General features: G+C 66.6%; 1 protein-coding gene across 1 annotated transcript; it reads right to left on the bottom strand.

Annotated features, from left to right (window-relative positions):
- Positions 1-983: 983 nt before the first annotated feature.
- Positions 984-17679, bottom strand: PA2G4 (proliferation-associated 2G4). Its single transcript, XM_068171235.1, is given in 14 exon segments — positions 984-2457; positions 3126-3179; positions 3921-4048; positions 5308-5402; positions 6448-6581; positions 7406-7484; positions 8940-9018; positions 9987-10050; positions 11541-11633; positions 12382-12451; positions 13248-13353; positions 14291-14419; positions 17509-17556; positions 17559-17679. Coding segments are annotated over 14 exon segments (1182 nt in total). The 5' UTR covers positions 17596-17679; the 3' UTR covers positions 984-2391.
- Positions 17680-19667: the final 1988 nt, after the last annotated feature.

The raw sequence follows: 19667 nt of genomic DNA on the forward strand, positions 1-19667 counted from the left end.
TGTTTGGGGGGGGGGGGGGAGGCCAAGGGGAAGGGTCCTCACCAAGCTCCCACCCCCCCCCCCCCCCCCCCCCCCCCCCCCAAGTCAATTAAAAACATGGTAAAAAACAGAGATTTGAGGCAAATCAGCCCAGAGTGGAGCAGACCAGAACCAGTTCCAACCAGTTTCAGGGCAGGAGGGGGTGGGAGAGGGGGAGGGCTGAAAATGGTCATTTTCTGCTTGGTTTTGGGGTGGGTTTTTTCCCCCCCCCCTCCTGATTAGAAAAGTACAACCCAGAGGTGAGAGAGAGGAGGAGAAAAAAACTTGGAACCACCTCCCAGAAGATCAAAGCCAGCCCCGGGAGCCCCTCCCAAGCTGCTTTTTGGGTTGATTTGGGTTGGGTTTGGGTCCTCCTCCAAGGCAGGAGGGCAAAAAGTGGCAGCAGGCAGCTGCCTGCCCTCAGCCTGGCTGCTCCCAACCCTCCTGGGCCAAGCAGGGCAGGGGGGAATTGGTCACACACCACACCCCCCCCAAAAAAAGTGGTTGATGAGGAAAGTCTTCCTGGTTTGGCTTTTTTTGACCTTATTTTCCCTTTTTTCCCTCTTTTTATTCCCCAACTTTCCTCTGCCCACCCCCAATTTCCCCCCCCCCCCCTTTTGGTTCTGATTTTCCCTCCTTTTCCTTCCCAATTTTCCTCCTTTTTTTCCCCTCCCCCCTCATTTCCCTCCTTTTTATTCCCTAATTTTCCTTTTTTCCCCTCTCCCTAATTTTCCCTTCTTTTCCCTGAATTTCCTTTTTTTTTCTTAATATTCCTCCTTTTTATTCCCTAACCTTCCTTTTTTTCCACCTCATTTTCCTTTCCCCCCTCATAGTTTTCATTTTTTTCCTGATTTTCCTCCTTTTTATTCCCTACTTTTCCTCATTTTCTCCTATAATTTGCCTTTTTCCCCCCTATTTATCCTTGTATCCTTTTTTTCCCTCATTTTCCTCTTTTTTTCCCCTAATTTTCCTTTTTTGCCCCTCATTTTCCCCTTTTCCCCCTAATTTTCACTCTTTCCCAATTTTCCCTTTTCCCCAATTTTCCTCTTTTCCCTCTAATTTTCCTCCTTTTTTCCCCTAATTTTCCCTTTTCCCCCAATTTTCCTCTTTTTCCCTTTTTTCCCTCCAATTTCCCCCTAAATTTCCTCTTTTCCCCAATTTTCTTTCCCCCAATTTCCCCCTTTTTTTCCCAATTTTCCTCCTAATTTTCCCCTAATTTTCCTTTTTTTCCTCTAATTTTTCCCAATTTTCCTTTTTCCCCTTAATTTTCCTTTTTCCCCCTAAATTTTCTTTTCCTCTAATTTTCCCAATATTCCTTTTTTCCCCCTAATTTTCCTCATTTTTCCCCCTAATTTTCCTCTTTTCCCCCAATTTTCCCTAATTTTCCTCCTTTTTCCCCCTAATTTTCCTCTTTTTTCCCCCTAATTTTCCTCTTTTCCCCTCTAATTTTCCTCTTTTTTCCCCAATTTTCCTTTTTTCCTCCAATTTTCCCCAATTTTCCTTTTTCCCCCCTTAATTTTCTTTTTTCCCCTCTAATTTTCCCCCTAATTTTCCTGTCCCCCACAATTTTCCTTTTTCCCCCCAATTTTACTTTTCCCAATTTTCCTTTTTCCCCCTAATTTTCCATTTTCCTTTTTTCCCCCAATTTTTTTCCCTCTAATTTTTCCCAATTTTCCTTTTCCCCCCCTTAATTTCCTCTTTTTTCCTCTAATTTCCCCAATTTTCCTCCTTTTTCCCCTAATTTTCCTTTTTTCCCCTAATTTTCCCCAATTTTCCTTTTTTCCCCCCAATTTTCCTTTTTCCCCCTAAATTTCTTTTTTTCCCCTCTAATTTTCCCCTAATTTTCCTCCTTTTCCTCCCAATTTTCCTTTTTTCCCCTAATTTTCCTTTTTTTCCTCTAATTTTTCCCAATTTTCCTTTTTTCCCCTTAATTTTCCTCCTTTTTTCCCCTAACTTTCCTTTTTTCCCCTAATTTTCCTCTTTTTTCCCCTGATTTTCCTCCTTTCTCCCCCCCCCCCAATTTTCCTCTCATTTACCCCCTTTTTTCCCTCCAATTTTCCTCTTTTTTCCCCCAATTTTCCTCCCCCCCTGCTCTCAGGGTCTGCAGTGGCTGCAGGAAGCTTTCCCTCGGGGCCTGGTTGGGGTCAGGAGGGCTCCAGGCAGCCCCAGGCTGGGCTTGGCTCAGGGCTTGGCTCAGGCCTTGGCCTTTGCTCTGGGCTTGGCCTTGGCTCCTGGGGGGGGAACTTTGCTTTGCTTTTGCTTTCTGTTGGTTTTATTCTCGTGGGGCTTCGCTGTTGGTTGTTTTGGGGTTAAAAAGGGCAGGTTTGGGGCCGAGCTGGGTGCTACATGGAGGCAGCCTGGGGAGGTCGAGGGTCAGTCTCCGGCCTCGGTCTCCTCTCCTGCCTCGCCTGTGGTGGCATTCTCTGCGTTCTTGGAGGCCTGGGGAGGAGGAGAGGAGAGAGGTGGAGAGGGGAGAGGGGCAGGAGGGAGGGGAGGGGGGCAGGGGGGGGGGCAGGAGGGAGGGGAGGGGGGCAGGAGGGAGGGGAGGGGGCCAGGAGGGAGGGGAAAGGGGCAGGAGGGAGGGGAAGGGGCCAGGAGGGAGGGGAGGGGGGCCAGGAGGGAGGGGAGGGGGCCAGGAGGGAGGGGAAAGGGGCAGGAGGGAGGGGAAAGGGGCAGGAGGGAGGGGAAAGGGGCAGGAGGGAGGGGAAAGGGAGGCTGGAGAGGAGGGGAAAGGGAGGCAGGAAGGAGGGAAGGGGGGCAGGAGGGAGGGGAAAGGGAGGCTGGAGGGGAGGGAGGGAGTTGGGCAGGGTGGCTGTGGATGGATCCAGGCTGGAGGTGAGCAAGGGGAGGGTGGGCGAGGGCCTGAGTGAGGGGGGAAGGGAAGGAGCAGCCTGGGGGGGGATGAGGAGCAGCCCTGGGGGGGGATGAGGAGCAGCCTGGGGGGGGATGAGGAGCAGCCTTGGTGGGGGGTGAAGCCCTTCTGACCCAACCCAAGGTTCTCCACCAGGAGCTGTTTCCCCCCCAGGCTCCTGAGCTGGATGCCCACAGCAGGCCATGGGTGCCCCCCCCCCACCCCAGGTGCCCCCAGGCTGCCTCCTCCTCCTCACCTTCTTCTTCTTCTTTTTCTGGGTCTTCCGACTTGCAGAACTCTGTAGAAGGGCCTGGGGGAGAGGGAGGAAAGGTGAAGGAGACCCCTGGGGAGGGGGGGGAGGGAAGGAGTGGGGGGGGAGGGAAGGAGGTGGGGGGAGGACAGGAGGTGGGGGGAGGACAGGAGGTGGGGGGGAGGACAGGAGGTGGGGGGGGAGGGAAGGAGGTGGGGGGGAGGGAAGGAGTCAAAAAGTGTGGAGGGTAAAGGGATCAAGAAGTGGAAGGGGAACAGGGATGGGGCAGAGGGCACAGGGATGAGGGCAGAGGGCAAGAGGCAGAGGGATGAGGCAGGGGGCACGGGGCAGGGGGCAGAGGGATGAGGCAGGGGGCAGAGGGATGAGGGCAGAGGGCACAGGGCAGGGGGATGAGGCAGAGGGCACAGGGCAGGGGGCACAGGGATGAGGCAGGGGGCACAGGGATGAGGCAGGGGGCAGAGGGCACAGGGAGCAGGGGGATGAGGCAGGGGGCACAGGGCAGGGGGCACAGGGATGAGGCAGGGGGCACAGGGATGAGGCAGGGGGCAGAGGGCACAGGGAGCAGGGGGATGAGGCAGGGGGCACAGGGCAGGGGGGCACAGGGCAGTGGCTAAAGCCCTCCTGGCCCCCAGGGCTGCCTGAGGAAGGCCTCAGCCCCAGCTGGGCTCTGGAGCCTCCTGAGGAGCTGAGGCCGCTCCCAAGGCCATCTTTGTGCTCTCTGAGCTCCTTTCCCCCAGCCCCAGCCCCCCCTGCAGCCCCCCTGCAGCCCCCCAGGCTCACCTTCAGCTCCCCATCCTGCACCTCGAAGTCAGACTTGTAGAGCTCGGGCTCGCAGGGGCCGCAGGTGATCCTCATGGGGCCGTTGGGCATCAGCAGCACTGTGAACTTGAACTGGGCAACAAACTCCCCTGGCAGGCACAGGCAGGGGGTCAAGGGGGTGCCCACCAGGCAGGCAGGGGGCTTGGGGGCACCCAGCAGCCAGCCAGGGGCTCAGGGGGCACCCAGCAGCCAGCTAGGGGCTCAGGGGTGCCCAGCAGCCAGCCAGGGGTCATGGGGGTGCCCAGCAGCCAGCTAGGGGCTCAGGAGGTGCCCACCAGGCAGCTAGGGGCTTAGGGGGCACCCAGCAGCCAGCTAGGGGCTCAGGGGGCACCCAGCAGCCAGCCAGGGGCTCAGCGGTGCCCAGCAGGCAGGCAGGGGTCATGGGGGGTGCCCACCAGGCAGCTAGGGGCTCAGGAGGTGCCCACCAGGCAGCTAGGGGCTTAGGGGGCACCCAGCAGCCAGCCAGGGGCTCAGGGGGCACCCAGCAGCCAGCCAGGGGTCATGGGGGTGCCCAGCAGGCAGCTAGGGGTTCAGGGGTGCCCAGCAGGCAGCCAGGGGTCATGAGGAGGCAACCACCAGGCAGGGGCTCAGAGGTGCCCAGCAAGCCAGCCAGGGGCTCAGGGGGGCACCCAGCAGCCAGCTAGGGGCTCAGGGGTGCCCAGCAGGCAGCTAGGGGTCATGGGGGTGCCCACCAGGCAGCCAGGGGCTCAGGGGGCGCCCACCAGGCAGCTAGGGGCTCAGGGGGCACCCACCAGGCAGCTAGGGGCTCATGGGGGTGCCCACCAGGCAGCCAGGGGCTCATGGGGGTGCCCATCAGGCAGGCAGGGGTCATAGGGGTGCCCATCAGGCAGGCAGGGGTCATGGGGGTACCCACCAGGCAGGTAGGGGGCTTGGGGGCACCCAGCAGCCAGCCAGGGGCTCAGGGGTGCCCACCAGGCAGCCAGGGGCTTGGGGGGGCACCCACCAGGCAGCTAAGGGTCATGGGGGCACCCACCAGGCAGCTAGGGGCTCATGGGGGTGCCCAGCAGGCAGGCAGGGGCTCAGGGGTGCCCACCAGGCAGCTAGGGGCTCATGGGGGTACCCACCAGGCAGCCAGGGGCTCAGGGGTGCCCAGCAGGCAGGTAGGGGTCTTGGGGGCACCCCCCAGTGCCCAAATGCCCTCTGCCAGCCCCCAGCCCTCCTCTTCCTCAGGGCCTTTCCTCCATCCCCTGGCTGTCAGGACTGCAGCCCCAGCTGAGCAGCCAGGGGGGCAGGGAGGCTCCTGGGGGGGCAGTGCCCTTGGAGGGCATCCCTGGGGGTGCCCTGCCCCTCCCCCAGCCCCCTGCCCCTCCCCCAGCCCCCTGCCCACCTTCCTTCTCGTAGAGGACGTTGAAGGGCTGCAGCAGCTCATGCTTGGCACACTCCACCACCCCCATCCTGGCCTTCTTCTCATCCTCAAAAGCCCTGGGGGGGGGGAAGGCAGAGCCAAGGCTGAGCTCCAGCCCCTGCCCAGCAGCCTCTGGGTCCTCCCCCCCGGGGAAGGCAGTGCCAGGAGAGCCCCAAGCTGCCCCCCCAGGGGCAGGCTGAAGGCTGGGGGCAGCCTGGAGAGGCAGCTTTGGGTTAGAGCCCAGCACTTGGGGGGCTGAGGGGGAGGGCCTGGGGCAGCTCTGCTCCGAGGTTGGAGCTGGGGGGAGTGCAGCCTGGGGAGGAGAAGGCTCCAGGGGGGACCTCAGAGCTGCCTCCAGGGCCTGAAGGGATCCTGCAGGGAGGCTGCAGAGAGGCTTTGGCTGAGGGAGTCTGAGCCAGGCCCAGGGGGGAAGGGTTTGGGGCTGAGGCAGAGCAGGGCTGGGGGGAGCTGAGGCAGGGCAGGGGGCAGCTGCTGGGGGGCAATGGGGGCAGCTGCTGGGGGGCAGTGGGGGGCAGCTGCTGGGGGGCAATGGGGGGCAGCTGCTGGGGGGCAATGGGGGGCAGCACCTGGGGGGCAATGGGGGGACAGCTGCTGGGGGGCAATGGGGGACAGCTGCTGGGGGGCAGTGGGGGGCAGCTGCTGGGGGGCAGTGGGGGGCCAGCTCCTGGGGGGCAGTGGGGGGGCAGCTGCTGGGGGGGCAGTGGGGGGCAGCTGCTGGGGGGCAGTGGGGGGCAGCTGCTGGGGGGGGCAATGGAGGGCAGCTGCTGGGGGGCAGTGGGGGGCAGCTGCTGGGGGGGCAATGGGGGGCAGCTGCTGGGGGGCAATGGGGGGCAGCTGCTGGGGGGCAATGGGGGGCAGCTGCTGGGGGGCAGAGGGGGGCAGCTGCTGGGGGGCAATGGGGGGGCAGCTGCTGGGGGGCAATGGGGGGCAGCTGCTGGGGGGCAATGGAGAGCAGCTGCTGGGGGGCAATGGAGGGCAGCTGCTGGGGGGCAATGGGGGCAGCTGCTGGGGGGCAATGTGGGGCAGCTGCTGGGGGGCAGAGGGGGCAGCTGCTGGGGGCCATGGGGGCAGCTGCTGGGGGCCATGGGGCAGCTCAGGCACCTGAGGGTGAAGGGCATGGTGTCGAAGCGCCTCTCCACCTCGCTGAAGAAGGCTCTGGAGGTCTTCATCTTCAGGCCGTACTGCTTGGAGGGATCTCGCTTGTAGATGGTGGTCCTCTGGCCTGCATCCTTGGCCTGCCAGCAGAGAGGGGGCTCAGAGGGCAGGGAGAGGGCAGGGAAGGGGCAGGGGGAGAGGGCAGGGAAGAGGCAGAGGGAGAGGGAAGGAGCAGGGAAGGGGCAGAGGGAGAGGGCAGGGAAGGGGCAGAGGGAGAGGGCAGGGAAGGGGCAGAGGGAGAGGGCAGGGAAGGGGCAGGGGGAGAGGGCAGGGAAGGGGCAGAGGGAGAGGGCAGGGAAGGGGCAGAGGGAGAGGGCAGGGAAGGGGCAGGGGGAGAGGGCAGGGAAGGGGCAGGGGGAGAGCAGAGGGAGAGCAGAGAGGGAGCTGGAGGAGGGCAGAGGGAGAGCAGGGAGGGAGCTGGAGGAGGGCAGAGGGAGAGCAGGGAGGCAGCTGGAGGAGGGCAGAGGGAGAGCAGGGAGGCAGCTGGAGGAGGGCAGAGGGAGAGCAGGGAGGCAGCTGGGGGAGGGCAGATTGAGACTGGAGATGAGGAAGAAATTCAGGAGAGTGAGGCTGGGCACAGGCTGCCCAGGGGAGGCTGTGGCTGCCTCCTCCCTGGAGGTGCTCAGGGCCAGGCTGGGTGAGCAGCCTGGGCTGGGGGGAAGGATCCCTGCCCCTGGCAGGGGCTTGGGGCTGGCTGAGCTTCCAGGTCCCTTCCAACCCAACCCATTCCATGGATCTCTGAGGTGCAGAGGAGAGAGAAATGGTGGGGAGGGAGAAGGAACAGAAATGGCTCTGAGAGAGTGGGGAAAGAGGAGCAGGAACATGGCCCAGGGAGAGCAGGGGGGAGGGGGCAGCAGGGGGGAAGGGGCAGCAGGGGGGAGGGGGCAGCAGGGAGCAGCCTGACCTTTCCCTCTCCACTGCTGACCAGGACATCAACAGCATAAACTTCATGGACCTCAAACTCTGCTTTTTCGTGGTCCTTCCTGGGGGGAGAGCAGAGGTTGGGGGAGCCCAGGGGCTGGGGGAGCCCAGGGGCTGGGGGAGCCCAGGGGAGAAGACAAAACCTCCCCCAGCAAGCCCCAGCAGACCACAGGCACCAAGTGGTGCTGCAGTGGGCAGGAGAGCAAAAGGTGGTGGGGAAGAGGCAGAGGCTGCAGGTGCCAGGCTGGAGGTGCCAGGCTGGCACAGGCCAGGGGCTCCTCCTGACCATGGTGAGGTGCAGGACCCCCAGGGGAGGCTGAGGAGAACCTCTCAGATGCTCAGCATCAGCTCTTGGAACTTGGGATCATGTCTCAGGCTGGCCAAGAGTCAAACCACCCCTGGGCCCTCCCCACCCCCCACCTGGGCCATTCCCCAGCTCAGAAGCTCCAGACCAAGAGCTGCATTGAAAGCCACTGAGCTCTATAAATATTCAGGGTGAGACCCAGCCCTGAACCTCCCAGCCCTGAAGGTTCCAGCCGTGCCCCTCCCAGCCCTGCCCCTCCCAGCCCTGAAGGTTTCAGCCCTGAGCCTCCCACCAGCCTTCAACCTTCCAACCCTGCAGGTTCCAGCCCTGAGCCTCCCAGCCCTGAAGGTTGCAGCCCTGAGCCTCCCAGCCCTGAAGGTCCCAGCCCTGCCCCTCCCAACCCTGAGCCTCCCAGACCTGAACCTCCCAGCCCTGCCCCTCCCAGCCCTGAAGGTTCCAGCCCTGCCCCTACCAGCCCTGAGCCTCCCAGCCCTGAAGGTTCCAGCCCTGAGCCTCCCAGCCCTGCTCCTCCCAACCCTGAAGGTTCCAGCCCTGCCCCTCCCAGCCCTGAAGGTTCCAGCCCTGAGCCTCCCAGCCCTGCCCCTCCCAGCCCTGCAGGTTCCAGCCCTGCCCCTCCCAGCCCTGAGCCTCCCAACCCTGCTCCTCCCAGCCCTGAGCCTCCCAGCCCCGAGCCTCCCAGCCCTGAAGGTTCCAGCCCTGCTCCTCCCAGCCCTGAAGGTTCCAGCCCTGCCCCTCCCAGCCCTGCCCCTCCCAGCCCTGAGCCTCCCAACCCTGAGCCTCCCAGCCCTGCCCCTCCCAGCCCTGCAGGTTCCAGCCCTGCCCCTCCCAGCCCTCAGCCCCTGGGAAGAGAGCAGAGCCACATTCCCCTCCCCAGCTGCCACTGCCAAGTGCCCCCCAGCCTGGCTGCTGGGGGGGAGAGCATCAGGAGCAGGGCAGAGCTCCAGCAGCAGCCCCTGGCCCCTGGCAGCCTCTCCTTGCCCCCAGCCCTGGGGGGGCTCAGGAGGTGCCCCCAGGGAATCCTCCTCCTGTCCCCTGCTGAGCCTCACCGGGGGCCAAGGGCTGTGGGGCAGCAGCCAACGCTCTGGGGAGACCCCCAGGGAGCAGGGGGAGCCCAGGCCTCCCTCCCCCACCCCAAAGGGGACTGCCTGGGGGGGGAGGGGCAGGGAAGAAGGGAGGGGGGGGAGGGTCTCACTTCTGCTGGTCTGTGGGGTTCTGGATGATGGTTTTCTCCCCATCGATGACGTGCTGCTTGAGCTGGTGGGAGAGCATCCCTGGGGGGGAGCAGAGGGGAGAGCCCTGGAGCCTGCCAGCACCTCCCCAGAGCCCCTGGGGCACTCTGGGGGCTGCTGCCCCCTCCCCCCCACCCCAACCTCCCCTCCCCTCCAGTCTGGCACACTGGGAGCTGCTGCTTGCTGTTCCCCAACCTCCTCCCTCCTCCTCCCTCTGCCTCCCCTTGGAGACCTTCTCAGCTTTCATCCTGGCCCCCAGCAGGGACCTGGAGCCTTCAGCTCAGAGGACATCAGGGCCAAAAGCCCCAAAATAAACAGTAAGGGAGGTGGCAAAAACCCTCCCCAGCCCCCCTCCCAACCCTCCTCAGCCCCCTCCCAGCCTCCCCAGCCCCCTCCCCTAGATCAAAGGCTCTGCCTTGCTCCACAGCAGAGCAGAAGCTGCAGCCCACACCTGGCACAGCCCAGCCCAAGCCCCCTGAGCCTCCTCCCCTCCTCCTCCTCCTCCTCCTCGGTTCTTTGGCTTCACAGCCCCAGGAAGGGCCAACCCTGGAGGCTCTTTGCTTGGTGGTCTCCATCAGAGGCTTCAGAGAGGGTCCCCAAGCCTCCTCCCCACCCCCCCCCCTCAGCTTCCTCCTCTCCTCCTGGTCTCCAGCAGCACCTGGGAAGGTGCCAGGGGCTGGGGCTGGGCTCTGCTGGGTGCTGCCCAGGGGCACCAAGTGGCCCCCAGGGGGAGAAACCTCTTTGGGGGGGGGAGGCTGCAGGAGGCCTGGAGCTGCCCAGGGAGGTTGTGGAGGCCACACCTGGAGGGCTGGGAGCAGCTCTGGGCTCCCCAAGGGGCTGGGAAGGGGGAGGGAAGCAGGAAGGGGAGCGGAAGGCTGGACCCAAGGAGGGCAGGGGAGGGAAAGGAAGGAGCAGGCAGAGGGCTGAAGGCCTCTTGAGGGCTGTGTGGGCACTGAGCTGGGTTTGCCTTCCTCCCACCAGCCCCAGCTGCTGCTGCTCCTCCTCCTCACCTTCAATGGGGGTGCAGTGGAAGGAGTGAGCTATCTTGTTCCATGCCTCTGTGACCTGAGTGTTCTGCAGGGAGAGCAGAGAGCAGGAAATGAATGGAGGGGGGAGAGGGGAAAGGGAAACCCAAGGCAGGGACCCCCCCAGGGAGGGAGCCCCAAGGTCAGGGCCCCTGCAGCTGGAGCCCTCAGGGCCCCCCACCAGAGGACCCTTCCCAGGCCAGGCCCTGCTAGGGGACCCACAGCAGGCAGCCAGGAAGGGTTGGGAGCCCAAAGGGAAGCACCCAGGAGCTGGGGGGAGGCCCAAGGGGGGAGGCTGAAGGGAAAGGAGGAGGAGGAGCTGCAGGGCCTCCCTCTGGGGAAGAGATCCAAGTGAGGAGGAGGAGGAAGAGCTCCAAGTGAGGAGGAAGAGGAGGTCCAAGTGAGGAGGAGGAAAAGGAGCTCCAAGTGAGGAGGAGGAGCTCCAAGTGAGGAGGAGGAGCTCCAAGTGAGAAGGAGGAAGAGGAGCTCCAAGTGAGGAGGAGGAGGAAGAGGAGCTCCAAGTGAGGAGGAGGAGGAAGAGGAGCTCCAAGTGAGGAGGAGGAGGAAGAGGAGCTCCAAGTGAGGAGCAGGAAGAGCTCCAGACCCTTCCTCTGAGGAAGAGCTCCAAGTGAGGAGGAGGAGCTCCAAATGAGGAGGAAGAGGAGCTCCAAGGGAGGAGGAAGAGGAGCTCCAAGGGAGGAGGAGGAAGAAGAGCTCCAAGGGAGGAGGAGGAAGAAGAGCTCCAAGGGAGGAGGAGGAAGAAGAGCTCCAAGGGAGGAGGAGGAAGAGGAGCTCCAAGTGAGGAGGAGGAGGAAGAGCTCCAAGGGAGGAGGAGGAAGAGGAGCTCCAAGGGAGGAGGAGGAGGAAGAGCTCCAAGGGAGGAGGAGGAAGAGGAGCTCCAAGGGAGGAGGAGGAAGAAGAGCTCCAAGGGAGAAGGAGGAAGAGGAGCTCCAAGGGAGGAGGAGGAAGAGGAGCTCCAAGTGAGGAGGAGGAAGAGGAGCTCCAAGGGAGGAGGAGGAAGAGGAGCTCCAAGGGAGGAGGAGGAAGAGGAGCTCCAAGGGAGGAGGAGGAAGAGGAGCTCCAAGTGAGGAGGAGGAGGAAGAGCTCCAAGTGAGAAGAAGGAAGAGGAGCTCCAAGTGAGGAGGAGGAAGAGGAGCTCCAAGGGAGAAGGAGGAAGAGGAGCTCCAAGGGAGGAGGAGGAAGAGGAGCTCCAAGGGAGGAGGAGGAAGAGGAGCTCCAAGGGAGGAGGAGGAAGAGGAGCTCCAAGTGAGGAGGAGGAGGAAGAGCTCCAAGTGAGAAGAAGGAAGAGGAGCTCCAAGTGAGGAGGAGGAAGAGGAGCTCCAAGGGAGAAGGAGGAAGAGGAGCTCCCAGGGAGGAGGAAAAGCTCCATCTGCAGAGGAGCTGCAAGCAAGCAGCCTCCCCCCACCCCTCCCAAGCCTCCCTGGCTGCCCCCAGGTGGTGCTGAGCCTGCCTGAGGCGGTGCTGAGCCTGCCTGAGGCGCTCAGCACCCCCAGAGCCCCTGCCCTGGGCCCTCCTCACCTGGTTGCCAGGCTTGACCAGGCGCAGGGCGGCCTCGGCGCAGAGGTGAGCAGCCTTGAGCACATCGGCCCTGCGGCCAGAGACCGGCTTCTCCTGGGGGCAGGGGGCAGCCTCAGACCCCTGCCCAGCCCCCAGACCCCTGCCCAGCCCCCTGACCCCTGCCCCAGGCCCTGCCCAGCCCCCTGCCCCCCTGCCCAGCCCCCAGACCCTGCCCCAGGCCCTGCCCAGCCCCCTGCCCCCCTGCCCAGCCCCCAGCCCCTGCCCAGCGCCCTGCGGCCAGAGACCGGCTTCTCCTGGGGGCAGGGGGCAGCCTCAGACCCCTGCCTAGCCCCCAGCCCAGCCCCCAGCCCCCTGCCCCTGTCCAGCCCCCAGCCCAGCCCCTGCCCCCAGCCCCCTGCAGCCAGAGACTGGCTTCTCCTGGGGGCAGGGCAGGCTCAGACCCCAGCCCAGCCCCCAGCCCTGCCCCTGCCCAGCCCCAGCCTCTGCCCCCAGCCCCCTGCCCAGCCCCCAGCCCCCTGCCCTGCTCCAGCCTCTGCCCCCAGCCCCCTGCAGCCAGAGACCAGCTTCTCCTGGGGGCAGGGGGAGCCTCAACCCCCAGCCCCTGCTCCAGCCCCCAGTCCCCAGCCACTGTCCAGCCCCTAGCCCAGCCCCCTGCCCCTGCCCTGCCCCCAGCCCAGCCCCTGCCCCCAGCGGCCAGAGACCGGCTTCTCCTGGGGGCAGGGGGAGCCTCAGCCCCCAGCCCCCTGCCCAGCCCCCTGCCCAGCCCCCAGCCTCCCCCCTGGCTGGGACTCCCTCTCTGGGGGCTGGGGGCAGCTCTGGGCTCTGCCCCTTCCCCACCTACCTTGGAGGCATCGATGACAAAGCTGTGAGCTACGTTTGCTATGAAGCCATCCACGTGGACCCCCAGGTCGCTGCAAGACAGGGGGGGCACAGCTGGGGAAGCTTCTGGAAGCTCCAGGGTGGGGGGGGGGGGGGGAGCTCCAGGAGGGGCTTGGGGAAGTTCCAGGGGGGGTTGGGGAAGCTTCAAGGTTGGGGAAGCTCCAGGGGGGGTTGGGGAAGCTCCAGGGGGGGTTGGGGAAGCTCCAGGGGGGGTTGGGGAAGCCCTCAGAGGCCACCACAAGCCTGAGGCATCCCCCAAGGCCTTCAGCCAAGGTGATGAACTCTTTGCTGAGCCCCAGCAGGGAGGTCCTGAGGGCACTGAGGGCATGGTCAGGGCACCCCTGGGCTGCAGCAGGGCCCCAGAGGGCTGCAAGCAGGGCCCCAGGGGGCTGTAGCAGGGCCCCAGAAAGATGCAGCAGGGTTCCCCTGGGCATGATCAGGGCAGCAGAGGGCATGGTCAGGGCACCCCTGGGATGCAGCTGGGCCCCAGAGGGATGCAGCAGGGCCCCAGAGGGATGCAGCAGGGCCCCAGAGGGATGCAGCAGGGCCCCAGAGGGCTGCAGCAGGGTCCCAGAGGGCTGCAGCAGGGCTCCCCTGGGCATGATCAGGGCAGCAGAGGGCATGGTCAGGGCACCCCTGGGCTGCAGCAGGGTCCCAGAGGGATGCAGCAGGGCCCCAGAGGGATGCAAGCAGGGTTCCCCTGGGCATGATCAGGGCAGCAGAGGGCATGGTCAGGGCACCCCTGGGCTGCAGCTGGGCCCCAGAGGGATGCAGCAGGGCCCCAGAGGGCACAGTCAGGGCCCCAGAGGGCACAGCCTGGGCACTCACATCTTGACCAGGTCCCCATCCTTCAGGATGTAGTCCTGGTCGCTCTTCAGCGGCGAGAAGTGGCAAACGCAGTTGTTGACCGAGATGCTGGTGGGGAAGGCGATGCCTGCGGGGGGACAGCAGCCTGGCACCGGCTCCTGCCGCCTGGCACCGCAGCCTGGCAGCCCTGGCACCGGCTCCTGCCGCCTGGCACCGCAGCCTGGCAGCCCTGGCACCGGCTCCTGCCGCCTGGCACCGCAGCCTGGCAGCCCTGGCACCGGCTCCTGCCGCCTGGCAGCCCTGGCACCGCTAGGAGGCAGCTGTGGGTGACAGCCCTGGCGTGGCCGGGGGAGAGCCCTGGCACAGCTGGGTGGCACCCATGGGGCACAGCCTTGGCACAGCTGGGTGGCACCCATGGGGCACAGCCCTGGCACAGCCTGGCATGGCTAGAAGACAACTCTGGCACAGCTGGGTGACACCCATGGGGCACAGCCCTGGCACAGCTGGGTGGCACCCATGGGGCACTGCCCTGGCACAGCTGGGTGGCACCCATGGGGCACAGCCCAGGCACAGCTGGGTGGCACCCGTGGGGCACAGCTGGGTAGCACCCATGAGGCACTGCCCTGGCACAGCCAGGTCCTTGCCCTGGCACAGCTAAGTGGCACCCATGGGGCAAAGCCTTGGCATAGCTGGGTGGCACCCATGGGGCACAGCCCTGGCACAGCCAGGTCCTTGCCCTGGCATAGCTAAGTGGCACCCATGGGGCACAGCCTGGGCACAGCCAGGTCCTTGCCCTGGCACAGCTAAGTGGCACCCATGGGGCACAGCCCTGGCACCACAGCTGGGGGCTCCGTGGGTCTGTCCTGGAGCTGCTGTGGGGCTGCTGTCAGCTCTCTCAGGGTGCCCATGGGGTGTGGGGGTGCCCCAGCCATGGGCAGCAGCCGTGGGCAGGGAGGAGGATGTGGGTTGAGCAGGGGCAGCTGGGCGGCCGCAGGCTGGCACCCCCGGGGGCAGCGCTGCAGGCTGGCACCCCTGCAGGCTGGCACCCCCAGGGCAGGCCTCACCTTTCTTCATCTCCTTCTCCTTCTTGAAGATGCGGCCGGTCTCCTCCAGGATCAGAGCGTCGCCCTGCTCGCAGAGGCACAGCACCGAGGCGCCCGGCCGGGCGGCGTCCAGCAGGCAGCGCAGCACCCCTGCAACGGGCATGGCATGGCTGCAATGGGCACAGCACCCCTGCAGCGGGCATGGCACGGCTGCAATGGGCATGGCACCCCTGCAACGGGCATGGCACGGCTGCAGCGGGCACAGCACCCCTGCAACGGGCATGGCACGGCTGCAATGGGCATGGCACCCCTGCAGCGGGCATGGCATGGCTGCAATGGGCACAGCACCCCTGCAGCGGGCACAGCACCCCTGCAGCGGGCATGGCATGGCTGCAATGGGCATGGCACCCCTGCAACGGGCACAGCACCCCTGCAACGGGCATGGCATGGCTGCAATGGGCATGGCACCCCTGCAGCGGGCACAGCACCCTGCAACGGGCATGGCATGGCCTGAGGGGCTGCAGCACCCCTGCAACGGGCATGGCACGGCTGCAGCGGGCACGGCACGGCTGCAGCGGGCACAGCACCCCTGCAACGGGCACAGCACCCTGCAACGGGCATGGCACCCCTGCAACGGGCACAGCACCCTGCAACGGGCATGGCACAGCTGCAGCGGGCACAGCACCCCTGCAACGGGCACAGCACCCCTGCAGCGGGCATGGCACCCCTGCAACGGGCACAGCACCCTGCAACGGGCATGGCACGGCTGCAGCGGGCACAGCACCCCTGCAACGGGCACAGCACCCCTGCAGCGGGCATGGCACGGCTGCAGCGGGCACGGCACCCCTGCAACGGGCACAGCACCCCTGCAACGGGCATGGCATGGCCTGAGGGGCTGCAGCACCCCTGCAACGGGCATGGCACAGCTGCAGCGGGCACAGCACCCCTGCAACGGGCACAGCACCCTGCAACGGGCATGGCATGGCCTGAGGGGCTGCAGCACCCCTGCAACGGGCATGGCACAGCTGCAGCGGGCACGGCACCCTGCAACGGGCACGGCACCCCTGCAGCAGGCACAGCACCCCTGCAACGGGCATGGCACGGCTGCAGCGGGCACAGCACCCCTGCAACGGGCACGGCATGGCTGCAGCGGGCACAGCACCCTGCAACGGGCACAGCACCCCTGCAACGGGCACAGCACCCCTGCAACGGGCACAGCACCCCTGCAGCGGGCATGGCACGGCCTGAGGGGCTGCAGCACCCCTGCAACAGGCATGGCACAGCTGCAGCGGGCACAGCACCCCTGCAACGGGCACAGCACCCCTGCAACAGGCATGGCACAGCTGCAGCGGGCATGGAACGGCTGCAGCGGGCACAGCACAGCTGCAACGGCTGCAACCTGAGGGGTCCTGGGGGCTGGAGGGCCTCGGGGGGCAGCAGACAGAGAGCTGCTGAGGAAGCTCAGAGCCAGCAGAGCCTCAGCCCTCTCCCTGGCTGCTCCTCACTCAACCTCCCTCCAGCCTCCCCTGAGCCCCCCCCGGACTGGGAGGCTGCTGAGAGGCTGCTTGGGCACTGCTTGGGCACTGTTGGGAGGCTGCTTGGGCACCACTTGGGCACTGCCTGGGAGGCTGCTGGGGCACTGCCTGGGCACCGCTGGGAGGCTGCTTGGGCACTGCTGGGAGGCTGCTTGGAGGCTGCTTGGGCACCACTTGGACACTGCCTGGATGCTGCTTGGGCACTGCTGGGAGGCTGCTGGGGCACTGCCTGGGCACTGCCTGGGTGCTGCTTGGGTGCTGCTGGGAGGCTGCTTGGGCACCACTAGGGCACTGCCTGGGTGCTGCTTGGGCACTGCTGGGAGGCTGCTGGGGCACTGCCTGGGAGGCTGCTGGGAGGCTGCTGGGGCACTGCCTGGGCACTGCTGGGAGGCTGCTTGGGCACTGCTGGGAGGCTGCTGGGGCACTGCTGGGAGGCTGCTGGGGCACTGCCTGGGCACCACTGGGGAGGCTGCTTGGGCACTGCTGGGACTGCTGCTCCTGGGACGCTCCTGGGACGCTGTGGTGCAGCTGCTGTCCCCCGTGGGGAGGGAGGGGACCATCCCCCCCCCCGCAGCCTGCTGCCAGCCTGGGCCCACCACCACCCCAACCAGTTTGCCCAGCCGCCGGAGGAGCCAAAGGGCTGCAACTCCCTCCCCGAAGGGGGGAAGCCTCATCCTGGGCTCCCGCAGCTCGGCAGCGTCGGGGCCGGGCAGGGGGGAGGAGGACTTCAAAGGATGCGCTGAAGTCACCGGCAATTAGCGCCGGGACAGCGGCGCTGCTCCCAGCCACCGGGACAGCTCATCGGGAGGGAATGAGGCAGGCAGCTCAACCGGAACCGGGAGGCGGGCGAGAGGAGGCTCAACCGGACCGGTGCCGGTCGCTCCTAACAGCTGTTCCTCCCCTCCCTCCCTCCCTCCCTCCCTCCCCACCGGCAGCGGTGGAAGCCCAACGGCAAGAGAGGAACCAGCACCGGGGCGGGGGGAGCACACCTCCAAGTTTTGGGGTGCCCCCCCAGCCCCTATCCCCGGCCCGCCCGGGGCTCCCCGCTGCGGTCCCCTTGCTCCCGGTGTCTCGGGGTCCCTCGCCCCTCTCCCGCCGCCGGAGCGCTGCCCCGGGGGACACCGGGGGGTGGGGGGGGATCGGAGCAGCGAACAAAAGCGCGGAGCGGGGCAGCCCCGGGAGGCGAGGAGGGAGGCAAGGAGGGAGGCAGGGGCCGGGGCTGGGGGGTGGGGGGTGGGGGCGGGGGGCTCGGCCTTCCCCCGCTGCCCTCCCCTCGCCCCGCCGCCGGTGCACGTGGGGCGCGGAGGCCACGTGCCGGCAGCGGCGGCCGCGCTCAGCCCGGGCCTGCGGGAACCGGAGAGCTTCCGCCGCACCGGGGAGAGGGGGGGAAAGAAGGTACCGACGGCCCCGGGGTGTGCGTGTGTGTGTGTGTGTGTGTGCCCCCCACCGGAACACCACCAACCACCGGCGTGCGGAGCCGGCCGCTGCCGGGCCGGGGGCGGGGGGGGGACACACACACACGACCCAGGGCCTCACCGCCCACCGCAGCTCCACCACCTCCCGCCGCTCTCCCCGCTCTCCCCGCGCCTCCCCGAGCCCCCCCTGTCCCTCTCCCCCCCCGCTCCCCTCCGCCCGCTCCCGGGACTCCCCCTGCAGCCCCCTGCCCGGCGGCTGCCCCCGCGCCCGGCCGCGGCCCGCACTCACGGTTGGCGATGTCCCCTCCCATCTTGTACTTGGTCACCACCAGGTCTCGGCGATCGTCAGCTCCGCCGCCTCCTCCTCGCCCGACATGGTCGGAGCCGCCTTCGCCCCCGGCCGCCGCCGCCACCGAGCGCCGAGCGCGAGCGCGCGAGCAGGGCAGGAGCGCGGGCTCCGCGCGGGGCACGCTGGGAAGCCGAGTCCCCGCCCACCCGGCCCCTCCCCTCGGGACTGCAGCTCCCGGCGGCCCCCGCGCGCGCAAGGGCCCTGCCGCCCTCCCCTCGGGACTGCAGCTCCCGGCAGCGCCCCCGCGGCTCTCGCGAGAGCGTGGGGGCCGGGAAAGGGGGGGGCCGCGCGGGGGCTGATGGGAGGTGTGGTGCGAGGGCCGCGCGAGGGCCGCTCGTGGCGGGAGGGGGAGGAAGCGGCCCCGAGCGCCCCCTGCCCAAGCCACGCCCCCAGCCACGCCCCCAGCGCCACGGCCGCGGCCCCGAGCCGCCCCCAGACCCCGCCCCGACCCCAACCACATGGCCCTGACCCCGGTACAGACCCCAGACCCAACCCAGACCCCAACCTCATAGCCCTGACCCCCCATTACAGACCCCAGACCCAACCAGACCCCAACCTCATAGCCCTGGCCCCGGTACGGACCCCAGACCCAACCCAGACCCCAACCTCATAGCCCTGACCCCCATTACAGACCCCAGACCCAACCCAGACCCCAACCACATAGCCCTGGCCCCCATTACAGACCCCAGACCCAACCCAGACCCCAACCACATAGCCCTGGCCCCGGTACGGACCCCAGACCCAACCCAGACCCCAGCCACATAGCCCTGGCCCGGTACGGACCCCAGACCCAACCCAGACCCCGACCCCATTACAGACCCCAGACCTCGCCCCCGACCCCCAACCACATAGCCCTGGCCCCGGTATAGACCCCAGACCAACCCAGACCCCAACCACATAGCCCTGACCCCCATTACAGACCCCAGACCCAACCCCAGACCCCAACCTCATAGCCCTGGCCCCGGTACGGACCCCAGACCCAACCCAGACCCCAACCACATAGCCCTGGCCCCGGGACGGACCCCAGACCCAGCCCAGACCCCAACCACATAGCCCTGGCCCGGGACGGACCCCAGACCCGACCCAGACCCCGACCCCATTACAGACCCCAGGTCCCACCGCGACCCCAGCCCCATGGCCCTGGCCTCGGTATGGACCCCAGCCCCAACCCAGACCCCCAACCCCATGGCCCTGACCCCATTACAGACCCCAGCCCCCAACCCCGCGACCCCAGCCCCATGGCCACGGCCCCAAGCCGCCCCAAGCCACCCCCAGCCCAAGCCCTGCCCCCAGCCCAGCCCCCCGCCCCACGGCCCTGGCCCCCAGCCCCACTGCAGCCCCACTCCCGTGCCTGGACCCCCCGGACCCCCCCAGGCAGCCTCACTCCTGCACGAATTCCCTTTCTCTTTATTCAGCATTTACAAACCGGCCCCGGGGGGGTCCGGGGGGGGAGGGCAATGCCCTGGGCTGAGCGGGGGGGGGGGCCTCAGCTGGACCCCCACCCACCCAGCCTGGGCAGCCCCCCCCCAAACCTGGTGAAAACAGCACAGGAAAGGGATCCAAGGGCCAGGTCCGGGGAGGGGGGGGCTGCAAAGACCCCTCCTCAACCCAGCTCGAGGCCCCTAGCCCTAGTGGGCACTGCAGCCCCCTCCCCAGGCTGGGGTCACCCCCTCCGAGCGCCCCCCGGGGGTGGGAGGGGCAGCCCCGGAGCCTCACTCTGCTTCCAGCAGGGATTGGGGACACCTGAAAATGAGTCTGGGGTCCTCCTTGCCCGGGAATCCCCTTTGAGCTCAGCTGCCTGCGCCCCCAGACCCCCCCCCAGACAGGGACCTCAAGCCCTGGGGAAGAGACCTCAGCTCCAGGCCAGAGCCCCCTGACCCTAAAGAGGGACCCCTGGCCCCAGGACAGGGATCTTAATGCCCAGATCAGGACCCTTGGCCCCAGACAGGGACCCCCAACCTCAGGGCAGGGACCCCCACCCCTAAACAGGGACCCCCAACCTCAGGACAGGGACCCCCAACCTCAGGGCAGGGACCCCCACCCCTAAACAGGGACCCCCAACCTCAGGACAGGGACCCCCAACCTCAGGGCAGGGACCC

The sequence above is a fragment of the Melanerpes formicivorus genome, unplaced genomic scaffold (genome assembly GCF_026170545.1).
Source record: "Melanerpes formicivorus ecotype bairdi unplaced genomic scaffold, bMelFor1.0.p_v2 SCAF_2499, whole genome shotgun sequence".
Taxonomy (NCBI): Eukaryota; Metazoa; Chordata; class Aves; order Piciformes; family Picidae; genus Melanerpes; species Melanerpes formicivorus.